The 12,992-nt window shown below is 40.8% G+C and overlaps 1 protein-coding gene across 1 annotated transcript; it reads right to left on the minus strand.

Moving 5' to 3' along the window:
• Positions 1-153: 153 nt before the first annotated feature.
• On the minus strand, positions 154-12,899 carry nup37 (nucleoporin 37). Its single transcript, XM_062443900.1, has 10 exons — positions 12,845-12,899; positions 10,549-10,742; positions 10,334-10,455; positions 7,431-7,503; positions 7,129-7,223; positions 1,998-2,088; positions 989-1,170; positions 854-904; positions 443-536; positions 154-353 (listed from the first exon to the last, which is right to left on the minus strand). The coding sequence occupies exons 2-10, from the start codon at positions 10,702-10,704 to the stop codon at positions 240-242; spliced, it is 978 nt and encodes a 325-aa protein (XP_062299884.1). The 5' UTR covers positions 10,705-10,742; positions 12,845-12,899; the 3' UTR covers positions 154-239.
• Between the last annotated feature and the right edge of the window lie 93 nt (positions 12,900-12,992).

Genomic DNA, 12,992 nt, shown 5'->3' on the forward strand with positions numbered 1-12,992 from the left:
TACTCTTCAGAGAAAAGAAAAACGAGCTCTTCACAGAGACCAGACCAGCCTGCTGTTTATCTGTAGCTGACCTTAAGTGGAAGACAGAAATAAAAAAGAACAAAGCTAAAGCATGCAGCCAATTTCCATCAAATTCCATACAAGCCCGGCAAATACTCAGAAAAATATTTTATTGAAACATTAACTTGAACAGAAACAGAGGACCTAGTTATCCTTCGTAGAAAGTGCTGTACAGACATTTACATTTCAGTCATCCAAAAGGAAAGTTTTCTGTCGCCACCAATCGCGCAGAGTGGAAGTGTCCGGTGCCAGCTGAGGCCTGACCCTACTGTGGCCGATCCGAGCATCACAGGCTGTAACAACATCAACACGTGAAATCAGATTGGAGCTGTACTGAACATTAAAAACACAAAAAAATATGTTAAAAATGCATCTGACTGACCTGTGGGTGGCCAAGATGGTGGATGAGTAACTGACTACTGATCTTTCCCGGACATCCGGTGGTGGCGAAGAGGTTTTCATTGGCTCGAGACCACCTGAGGTGAGGAACAACATCGCTTTGAATGTCATCACACAATTATACTAATTCTGTTTAACAACTGCTGAGAACCAGAATATCAAAAATAAGAAAAGTATATTGTAAACATTCGACTCTGATGAAAGAAAACATTTTTTAAATACACCTTTTTCAATTTTATTTCTCAGTAGGCAGGGGTTTTTTTTGTCATGAGGACATAAAACCAATTATAAAATTCAATTAATACAATCTGCTTTTTGAAAAATATAGGATATCAGTAAAAAACAAAACTGAAGAGCCTTGCAAGACTTATAAAAAGGCATCAATTTTTCTTACTTGAATAACCGTGCTTTATCCATGTGGGCTGGTCTTTTTTCTTGTGGGTAACTGCAAACACAGAAAAACAAAGTTTAGACACATCCCATCCATCAAACAGCATCAGCACCATACTACTACTTCCCCCACACTCACCTGGAGCGAGTTATGTCCCAGATTAACCAGTCGTTGCCCGCCACAGCGCCAACTTTGATAGTGTTAGTGAGGCACCAGTCCGCCGACATGAGAGGTGACTGGCCGCAGTCCAGTGACAGAATGGCCTGCTGGGTCACCAGGTCATAGAAGCGAATTGTTCCCTTCTTCTCTGCCACCATTAACTGAAGAGGACACAGCATTTATCTTTGCATGTACTGTTATTCAAAGTCACGCACTGAAAAATGATCTCTGCATGCAAATGGACAGGTTGCACTCCAACACTTATGCTACAACTTGCTCTGCTATTTTTGTTGATACAATCTCCCTGCACGAGTGACGGAAATTGACAAAACCTCCAAAACAACATGCAGGAAAGCCTAGAACAGTTATCACAACCAAAATGTGAAGCCTTGTTTGAGTGCCTTGAGTCTCATGATTAGTGAAAAGTTCGAACAAAGCAAACAAAAATGTTGAAATAATTTCCTTTTTTTTGTCTAAACAGAGCAGAAATATTTGGTTTAAGAATGGGCACCCGTCATTCACTTTCTACGTCTGGTTTTACTCTCGGTCTTATTTCAACACAGTTTGGAAGGCTCCATCGTACATGTGATGGCCAGAGGATCCAACAGTCACAAGGGGGCACCAGTCTGTTACTATCTGTCATTCATCCTCCATTGACATGAATGACTTCCAGTCTCCATCAATCTGGCAATGCATGAAGTTGTGCACGCACCGTCAGGCCAGACTCCCACTCCACAGTTTCACTGGAGGATATTACTCAGCATAATTACCATTTTAAGTGGGCAGAATTCGTCTCATTTGACCAGATATTATTATGTTGTGCCATCTAGTGGCCACTTGGCATGAGACAAAACACGTTTAGGTTCCAACGACAAATTTAGATTTTACAGTTAACCTGAGCTCACAACTTTTTATATAGTTGCATAAAACTACTAACTGACCTCAGACCTCCCAATATGAGCATGTATCTGAAACAATCCCCTCCTACCTTAAAGACTTCTTCTGGGTGCCAGCACACACTGATGCCAGGAGAACGAAGTCGTAGAGTTGTATTTTCGTTTCCATCCAGGTCCCACACCCTGTAGAGATAAATAAGGATGAGTATTAAAAATACCAATAAGATAGACACAAGACGAGACAGACCGGTACCTTGTATGATCTAATTTACAAGGACATATTTTACAGATCGTGTCAGATAGCCTCAAGATTTACAACTGATTATTTTATATTAAACTCAAACTGTTGTGGAAATTCTTTGTAAACCCACACAGATATCTGGTTACCATGGCCAACAAACAGGACCCATTTCTCATTAGTAATGTCACAGACAGATAAAAAACTTGATACGTGAACCATTCTTAACCTAAAACACAAAACAAAATCCACTACCGCTTAATGAACAACAAAGATGGGGCTTTGCAGCACAGTTCTAAAAATAGCATAGGAATTTGAGCCACCTTTGGATGCTTACATAATATCTAAAAGAATGCACTTTTCCAAGGTTTCTTTCTCTGTGGTGCTCAATCTAAAACAAAATGACCTAGTTCATTGACCAGAAGGCCAACAATCTAGATCGTGACAGATATAAAAAGGTCAAAAGTTTCTGTTACCATAATCAAAACAATTTCTTTAACAAAAAGCATTTAGTTGATTTCGCCTATGATGCTTTCTCGACAGAATTCAAGCTTAACCTTCCCTCAAATTTGTGGCTCAATACAAGACATATAACTAACAGGGATTTATGGCACACGATGGGGCCAATGATGGACGACATGTTTTCGTCCAAGTCCATGTTTACTCCTAATTTATCTAACTCCTGCCAGTTGTGCGCAAATAATGTACCGGGTCTTTGTGTTTTTCAAGGGAAAAGGGCTCTTTTCTCAGATCTAGGCCCTGAACTGTGAAGACAGACAGACTTCTGCTGGACTCCTCTTACAGGGAAAATGCCAGCTTCACATTACATTGAGCTATGATAGCAGGGGCAGAGAGGGAAACATCACCCTCGCCTGAGTCGGCGTTACGCTTCACTCACATTACAGCAAATGTTTCGCTGTGGGCGGCCCGCTGCCATTCATTTTCTGTGGAGTACACAGAGAGCAGCAGAACTCACGTCAGTTGAGGAAGAGCAGCGGAGAAAAGTTGAACAGCATCCTACTTTATGCAAATGAAACAGACGGCTTTCGCAAGCAAGCGCCAACCTACAATCAAAGCTCGTGTGGGGATTATGACCAGTCTTTATTAAAATAATGGCAGATTCAACAGCTCAATAAGACCTATGATAGCAAAAGCAGAAACACTGTGCAAACATGCACACGGATGTAATGAATCACTTGGATGGAGAGAGCTGTGGTTCCTGAGACCTGGATCTATGGTTAACCACATCTGAACGAGCCCTGAACTAGAAGAAAAGGTGGAGATGGGGACGTAAGGGTGGGGGGGCTGCAAGTGTTTCTGGGAATATAAAACAAACGCTTGTGAAGCATGGGAAGGTGCTGACTGATGAGGTCATGCAGAAGACATCATCTAATAAAGCCCGAAAAGTACCTCCAAAGACCATCTAAATGTGAGCTTGATGTTCTCAGTGGTGTGGTGTAGGGGAGGATATGCCTCATCTCAGATGAAGACCTCAGTAAACACTCAACTTTTCCTGCCTCTTCTCCTCTGCAACAAGATAGAGCCCTGTCGAAACTCTGGGCATCTTTCCTTGCCCATGTGCAGACTCAGCCAGAGCCTCCATTGTGGAACATGAGTGAGGCTAAGAACAAAAAAGAAAAAAGAAAAAAGAAAAAAACCCCAGACCACACCAGGAAAACAACGACTAAACCCTATTCTTTCAGACCACTAGCCAAGCAGAGCTCAATTGCACGCTATACCACCAACGGCCAAACTGTGGTCAACCACTCTACCCTTCAAATGGAGAGCACCGGCTCCCCAAAAAAACATAACCTTTGCCGAACGAGGTGAAAGACATGAGACACGAAAACACGCGTGACCTCCTCCGATAAAATACTGTGTAATTGCATAACTACATCAAGCAATAACACTTGGCTTCCATGTATAACAGGGTTCAAAAGGACATCTGAAGTCCTTTATTGTGTTATCTAAGTGAGAAAACAATGAGGCCACAGCATTGGGGTTTGTCAATGTTTCCCAAAAGTGGAGGAAACGGCAAACGCTGTTAGCGCTGTGTGATCTGATTTACTGTAGAGAGCAGAGTAAATAATCGAACGTGACTGTCTGGAAAGAGAGAAGTGGAGAAGTTGGACAATATAACCCCATCGCAGTGCATCGCCGGGCCACCCTGTGGAAACTTGAAAGTGTATCATTTGTATGTATATTAAAGTTTTGGTGGAAATACATAGATGAAAGTAATGGTTAGTCAATTGAAATAGCTAAAAGTAATGGATAATCAGTTGAAATAGATTACTAAAACTAATGGATGACTGGTTGAAATAAATAGCGAAAGGTCGTGGCTAAACAGTTGACTAAAAGTGGCTAAAAGTACAGAACTTAATGTAATAAACAAATGGTTGAAATAGCTGTAAGTTTTGGATAAGCTAAATGTTTAAGCTGAAACTAGTGAGTTGAAACATATTTCTAAGAGTTATGAATGAACAGTTTAAATAAATAGTAATGGATAATCAATTGAAATCGATCGCTAAGTCTAGTGGATGACTGGTTGAAACAAACTGCTTAAAAAAGGTGATGGCGTAACAGTTTATGTAGATAGCTTAAAAGTAATAAATAAATGTTGGAAATAAATAGCTAAAGGTGATGACTACACTATAAAAAAAACAAGTTTCACCATTTAATTTGTTTGAAAAAAATATAGTTAAATAACATCTAATTTATAATCTCTTCATAAGAACATAAATAAGTAAAACATGACAGGTCTATGGTTCACTTCATCTGATGGGACTGTAGGGGTACATCATATAAAAACACACTGGGATAGAAGAGAGGTTGGAAGCATGGATAAGATATCTAGCTGTTATACTTTGTTTCCCTTACATAACATAAGGGATGGAGAAAAAAAAAACAATGGATTATCGCTGAAAATGGGACAAAATGCTTTGAACGATACACAATGCAGCAGCAGCAGCAGCAGCAGGTGTGCATTGTACCAAGTTCATCTGCGAACTCAGTCAACCTTAAATCCCCTCCACAACCTGCAGTGTTCCCTGACGATCTCTAGGTGGCACATTTCCCCACAGACTCCCTCCGCTCCCATCTATACTGATACAAACGGGTTGTTTAGACTACATGAACCGAATGTAAAACTGCCCTGAGGAAGTGGAGTCTGGTTCCCCACCTAGATGCGTCAGCGTCAGGTTGCATGTTGGCAACAGTGGAGTTCCCACAACTGCAGGGGACAGTGATGACAAAGCTAAGCAAACTTATAGTAGAGGCAACGCTGCCAAACGTAACAGAGTGATGGAGAGGTCATGAGTCTATACATGCAAGCATACACTTCCCACCCTCCCTTTTTCACAGGACCAGTTTCCTCCTCTCATATCGAGGCTCAGTTTGTGTGGGCTGACTGGAAGGTCCTCTCCTGTTAACTTGAGCTATCCCTTGTTCCGCCTCTGTCTTCCTCCTGCGTCCCATATTTTCTCAACATGACAGAGTTTAAATCTTTCAGCAGATGGAGCGCACTACTATTTTCTCTGGCTGGTCAGAAGAGGGAGGGGAAGAGGAGAGTGGGATCGTTCTCCTTTCTGTGCGCTCTCAGACGGTCAAATGTGGCAGGAAAGGGCACTGACCTAGATGGGACAATCACCAAGTATGTGACTGTCAGAGTGTAAAATAATGATAAATAAACAAGTTGTCAGGTTTGAGAAAGACATATTTAACACTGCTTTTAAAATAATATGAAAGCATGGATATGCTGTATCCCAGGCCTGGACAATAAACCGACTTCATCGAATTTCTTCCTGACTTTACAAGTACTGTCATCACAGTTTGCCATAAAATTAAACTACTTGCCATAACAACCAGTGTAATTTAACCAGACTAGGGCTGCAATGAACAGTTACTTTCCTTACTGATTCATGAGTCCACAAAAGAGTAAAAACAAAAGCCCATCACAAGTTCTGAAAGCTCAAAGTGACAGTTTCAAATGTCTTGTTTTGTTTGACTGAATGTTAGAGTCCAAAAAACCAAAGTTATTTGATAATGATATAAAACACAGTTAAAGTAGAGAGTTTATGCGTATAAGAAGCTGGAACCTGCAATTACTTTATATTTTTGCTACATAAAAAGATTGAAATAATTTTAGTTATCAAAATTGTTCACTGATAAAACAGTAACAGATGTGAGTCATAAAACCAAAACAACAAGTTGAAAGACACTAAAAAGCTCCACAGAGCTGAGGGGAACTGCAGAGGCTGGTGAGTTTGTTCCACTACGAGTCAAAAGTTTAGAAACACTTTCTCAGTCGAGTGGATGGAAAGGTGATTCAGTACTTTTAAATTGTACTGTACCTCTTTTATATTATAGTCATTTGACTCCTTGTTCATATAAAATATTGCTAAGAGCACTTTTAAAGCATGTGTACCCTCTCTGTGCATTACTAATACAAGAACAAGTCTGGGTGATGCAACCCAGGTCTGCATGTTGCAAGAGACCCAGCCTCCTAAGGCGGGTGTCCCTGAGGTGACCCTGGCTACTGACACACATTTTCCCTCCTCAAGCATTAATTGAAAAGGGAAATTTGGGGACCTTGTTATAGGCCCCCCTTAGAGAGGAAAATCTTTCTGCAGCTAATTGGATTTCCATATTTAACCAATTAGCTAGAAAAGCTACAAAGCGGCTCTGTGCTTACGCACAGTCACACCGGAGCATGTTGTGCTTAGCATCATGTTTCACTGTGGAAACACAGTCAGGACTTTCTGCACCATTAACAGAGAACAGAACTCAAAATCAGAAGCTGGGAACACACACACACACACACACACACACACACACACACACACACACACACACACACACACACACACACACACACACACACACACACACACACACACACACACACACACACACACACACACACACACACACACACACACACACACACACACACACACACACACACACGGAAATAAAACGGTTTGGACCTGCAAGTGTGGTCATCACTGACGGAAGCAATTTGTTTCCCCTCTGTGGGCTCGAACACCAAATGGTTAATGTAGCTGGTGTGGCCCTCCATCACCTAGGCAACAGTATAAAAAAACAGTATGTAAAACAGCAAACACATGATCAATAAACTGTTAAAGCGAAGATTTTGTAAAAAAACTTAACTGTGTGTACGGCTACATTTCCTGTATCACTAAGTACCAAATGTTAATGCTAAGTAGAGAAAGTTTGATGCCAACTGACAAGGGCAATTCTGGCCAATGTGCTCCAGATGTTGCTCTACCTTGACTTCATGCCTATCCTGAAGATCAGAAGTCAACAGGCGTAGCTTTCTGTCAGCTGCAGCGGTGCAAAATCTACGAAGAGAGAGAGAGGAAGAGGAAAAGAAAGAGGATATAAAAATAAAGAAAGAAAGAACATCAAAACAGAGTCAGACTGTATAGACCCAATGACAGATGACATCTCTTTCTACATACATGCCCGCAACCGCCTAGACTGACACCTCTGGATGAGACTGTCAGTGTGTGTGGTAGGAACTTGGACAGCGATCAGTAGAAATGCTGCCAGGGAGATTCTAATTGCAAGCTAAGATAAACACGGAGAAAAACAAGATTCCTCACGCCATTTACGCATGTCTCTGTTCAAAGCCTGTGCAGAGCCAGGCAGAGGACTTTCCCTCTAATCAGTCCTAGTATATACCAGTGCCTGCAATTATTCACACAATTACACTAACTCACTTATGACAAGAAAAACACACACATATCACCAGAATAAACAGACAGCGGTTCACACATTTTCAGTCGCAGGCACAGATGGATTTTGGCATGATGTCACTACAAACACCCTTAACGTGCTTCGGGGTATTACTGCTACAGTAGATTAGATTATATTAGGATAGACCCTCTAACCCTACAAATTAATGTTGTACTTTGGAATAAAGCATGGAACACATTCTGGACGTTTTGGCTTTTTTGTTAAGCTTAATGTCAAAGCCATTTACTGATTGATATCCAATAATCCTGCTTAATAAAATTAAAGTCGCTATTAAAAAGGGAAATGCTAATAAACTTCAGAACCACTGAATTTAAGTTTTGTTGTTGTGTTGTGATTTTAGGGACAAGAGTTTGAGCTTTTGCATGTGACATTACCCCAATGTACAACTCCACACAGGCCTAAAAACACAAAGTCAATGCTAACTGTGCAATTCTGGTTCAAGGGTACAACTTCTAGTTTGAACCTCACTCACACCCAAAGTCCCCTGTTCAATTCTGGCTGGAACCACCTGCAACGGGGGAATTTGGGGAATTTTTTAGCTTGAAAAACTACAAATAAAGAATCGGTTATCAAAGATGTAGCAAAAATAATTTTCTAATCGATTATGTAATCATTTGACTAACACTTTCAGCTTTTTTGATACATGCTTCTTGTTGACTGCTATGAGTGTAAAATGTTAAAGACATCAAATCTACTGACAAAAAAGACCGCACGTTGTCACATTTGAGAAGCTGGATTAAGAAAACTTTGGCATTATTCCTTAAAAATGACTAAAATGATTAAATCGATTGTCAAAATAGTTGCAGATTCATTTGTTGCAACTGATTATTGGCTTAAAACAACTAATTGTTGCAGCTCTAGACGGAAAACTCTGTATATTTAGTAATGTGTGGGGTGTTTAGTCTTCTTCAGGTCTCATCCCTTTACAAGCGGCTGTGTTAGATGGTGGCGGCGCTGCAGCTCGAGCCCCCCTCTCCTCCCCTCATCTCTCAACTCTCTCTCGCTGGGCCCCCGCTTGAGGCAAGCCCGTGAGAACGTTGTACTTTTCCTGGAAGGCACAGCTACGTGCAGACCAAAAGAGGGATGGAACCTGAGTGGGTAGTCATCAGCGCAATAACATGTGCGCACGTCACAGGGCTGGCTCGAAGGCCCTCTGGAGTAAACCACAGAAGGCCAGGAATTATCGCTGCCTTTCCCTTTCAATTACAGAAAGCCTAAACACCTCCGGAGGGACCGCGGAGCCTTCCCATCCACCTCTCAAATTAAGAGGAAACTCTTGCTTTCTAACAATCTACAGTTAGGCTACTTCCCCTCCTGTCCAAGGCCACCTGAAATAACTTGGCTCACATCCTGGCAGCTGCAGTGTGACAGTGAGAGGCGGCGATGACTACTTTCACACAGCGTGGCTGCTGTGCTTTCTCTACAGCTGTCTCTTGTTCTGGTCACAAGAGGAATGTGTTTCAGTAATTTTCCTGTTGTGTTAAAAGACACGGACGTCAGGTTGTTATGAGGGAATGAAGTACTACAGCTTGACACCTTCTAATCCTGTAACAATGCTCTGATGATCTCTTATATAAGCAGAAGCACTTGAGCTGCAGTTTTCACACCATAACAATCTTACATTAAAAGGTAAAAAATGACACTGATTAATGAATAAGCACACTTCACATGGATGGCACTACTATGAACTTTCTGTTACTGGAGAATTTGGGATGTTTTAGCAAACTTTTAAAAAAAAAAAGTTTTTAATGCAGTTTTTTTTCTCTCTTTTTTGTGAAAGCTGAATAATTTGAATTTTAGGTTGCCAGCTGGAAGGCATTCAGGATTTAAGGCAAATAAATACATTTTGTGAAAGGGATAATGCTGATTTGCATTGGTAGGTATATTTTTGTAGCTTTGTGCATTAAAATTGATTTTCAAGTCTATTAACACACTGTGCATGTATATTGACAAGTACCCTTTCATTTGCGTTCTTTTTCAACCACAATAGGCCACTTTCAAGTATCATTTTTTTGCCTCTTGGACAACAGAGGATCACTTGAGCAGCCAAAATGCCCTGCTGGTTTTCTCATGTGTTGCTCTGGCTTGACCAAGAGTGAATAATAGCAGTAAAACAATTGGTATAGTGTGTCACTGAACTCAATATGCCTTAAATTACATTGTGTCCTTTGCTATTTGCTATTTAATGCTGACACAATATATTTTGAACCCTGGTTTTTCCAATTTCTCTACAAGGTGCTCTCAAATTGAATAAAGTCATTTACTCTGCAGGGGTAATCTGAGGTTTAATTGTTAATAATCAATTGTTGCTCCTTTTCACAAGAATGCGTCAACACACAAAAAGTGTACCAAGTGTGTCCTGTGTAACATGCAATATGGTGGGGATATAATCTTAATAGTAACTGGCCATACCTGATAGTGGGTATCCTGTCCAGGTGGGACTCTGGGCTCCAGGCAAGAGCATCGACTCGCAATTCATGATGAAAAGCACGACGAACAGTGAATTCAACTCCCTCAATCTCCATATCCTCCTCCTGTGGGAACATGTGTGTTTTTAGAGAGAGAAAATAAAAAAAACTGGGCTTTAGGGGGGAAAAAAACAGGTTGTGTGAAGGTGCATCTCTCACCTGGAAGAGACAGGTTCCCACTACCACATACTGGTTTCCACCATAGGCCAGGAGAGAGGCAGGAGTACCAGAACTGAAAGGACTGAATTCCACCACATGAACATAGTCCTCGCATGCCACTGTGTAGCTGGGACTGCGGCTGGAGTCCTCCTGCATGCTGTGTGTCCTGGTGCGGTCGGCTTCAAATCAGAAAACTGTATAAAATCAGAATGAAAGCAGGACAGAAAGCAGTTAGTCTCACGTTTGGTGCAATTATCAAAACAAATCCCCTTCATACTAAACAAAGCTAGATACTGACTTCACATTAATACAACAGGTATCTCTTTCAAAGCATGTCTCGTTGCATCAATGTGATGAAATACATTTCTGTCTGGTTATTTTATATATAAACATTTTCTAAATAGATTCTTCAGAAGACTTTTATTATAATCATGACATAAACCAGCATATCTACAACAGAGGATTCAGCCAACATTAGCAACTCCTATCCTGAGCAGAACCACAAGTACTCCTTTTTGTAAGGACATCACAATATAAGGAAATGTTTTACATTTTATATGTTTACCTCCAATTTTGAATTATATCAGCTGTGCTAGGGCTAAATTAGAGGGTCACAATCAGAAACAGGTTGATTGCCAAATAGGTTTGTACACACAAGGCTTGCCTTGATGTTGTAGTGCGTGAGAGTCAAAAATATAAAGAAAAATGTAATAATCCTAAATAATATGAAAAGGGAAATACATACATTTACAATGAAAAATATATTCTCAGACTGCACACCACCCGACTGACTAGCACCAGGATTAAGACTCAAACCATACACCACTCACTCACAGTTAAAAAAAAGACTGACACTGCACATGTAAAACAGCATGTACTTGTGTTTACTTTACCTTACTATGTAAATGCCAGGAACATTGCACACATGTACATAATCTCAGTATGTTCTGCATACTGCACATTTATATATTGCAGATTTATTTACACAGTGATCCAGTTTACTGTATATAGTATTTTATCTATTTGATCCTACTTTGTCTTATTCATTGTTCATACTATTTTTAGTATACTTTCACCCTTCACTGCTACTTTTTCCCCACTTGGCAGCTGTGTAAATTTGAATTTCTCCCAAGGGGGATCAATAAAGATACATCTTCTGCAGCTGTCAGACTGTACAACCAGCACCGCTCCCAGTAAACTAGTGATGTGTCGTTCGCGAACGAGCCGGCTCTAAGAGCCGATGCTTTGTAGTGAACGAGAAGAGCCGATGCCCGTCGGAGAGAGCCGAATCTTCAGCCTCCTGCTCGGCAGTCCGTTTGGCTGAGAATCCATGCAGGCAGGGGCCTGCCATATATCATTATGTAAAGAAGGAAGGAAGGCAGACACTCCAAAGACAGTGAGTGTAGTGGTACAGGCCAGATACACACAGCAGAGACAGAGGAGGATTTGAGTGCAAGCATGTCGATGTGTTCAGTTGTTCTGTGTTCAGTTCAAGGTTTTTCAGGTGTTTAAAAGTTTGATTCAAATGTTAAACAAAAGTAACTGTATTTTTTGTAATTACAAAAATGCATACAAATAAGGCTTTTATGAAAACACTGAATGAAAACTTGCTTGCCAATACACAAACCATTCATAATTGCTAAATCAGGCTAAAATAGAACGCTCAGAGTGATACTAAATGAAGAGCCGTTTGGGAGCCGCAAGAGCTGGCTCTTCTAAGGGAGCCGAGCCAAGTCTTCTTTCCTTTCATCTTTCCTTCCCTCTTTTCCTCCCTCCTTCCGTCCATCTTTCCTTCCTTTTTTCTTCTTCTGTCCTTCTTCCCTTTCTTCCATATTTTCTTGTCCTTTTTCCATCTTGTTGTAACTAATAATCTGTAACCTATAACATCTCCATAGTAATCTATTACATTTCCATAGTAACCTATTACATCTCCATAGTAACCATCCCAACCCTGTTTACAGCTAATGAATGGAAATATTAGGAAATGACTTCCCTATTTACAGTTAAATGCCTCATATTTGGGATATTTGGGTACACTAATACTTTCCTATGATGTGTATATTATCTTCTGTGAACTGATGTTAAACCGGCTCAGGGTTAATAACACGTGTGAGCTGACATTAAGGAGATAAACGTGACAGCTAACGTAACTAGCATTTAGCCAGGCACAAGTTTATCTTAACCTCTCATTCCTCTCGTTTGACGCTCCGTTTGACACTTAGATCATTAACGTGTAATTACATGAGTCTCGTATATTCCGGTTCAACACACAGCAGTGACTGATATACATTACCACCTTAATTTTTAGCTGATTCGTTGAATTGAACGATCCGCGCGTTGGAGCTGTTGTCACTCTTCTTCCTGGTACGTCACGGATTGTACCATTGAGTCCAAAATGTGAAGGGGTTGCTGTGCCCAACGTGTACAAAAACCCCGTCTTTTTC

The sequence above is a fragment of the Scomber scombrus genome, chromosome 22, assembly GCF_963691925.1.
Source record: "Scomber scombrus chromosome 22, fScoSco1.1, whole genome shotgun sequence".
Lineage (NCBI taxonomy): Eukaryota > Metazoa > Chordata > Actinopteri > Scombriformes > Scombridae > Scomber > Scomber scombrus.

Coding starts and splice junctions, on each gene's coding strand:
- nup37 (XM_062443900.1), bottom strand. CDS start 10,704: ATGCAGGAGGACTCCAGCCGCAGTCCCAGCTACACAGTGGCATGCGAG. Junction 7,504..10,333: donor GACAGGATACCCACTATCAG/GTATGGCCAGTT, acceptor CTCTCTTCGTAG/ATTTTGCACCGCTGCAGCTG. Junction 7,224..7,430: donor AGGATAGGCATGAAGTCAAG/GTAGAGCAACAT, acceptor ACTGTTGCCTAG/GTGATGGAGGGCCACACCAG.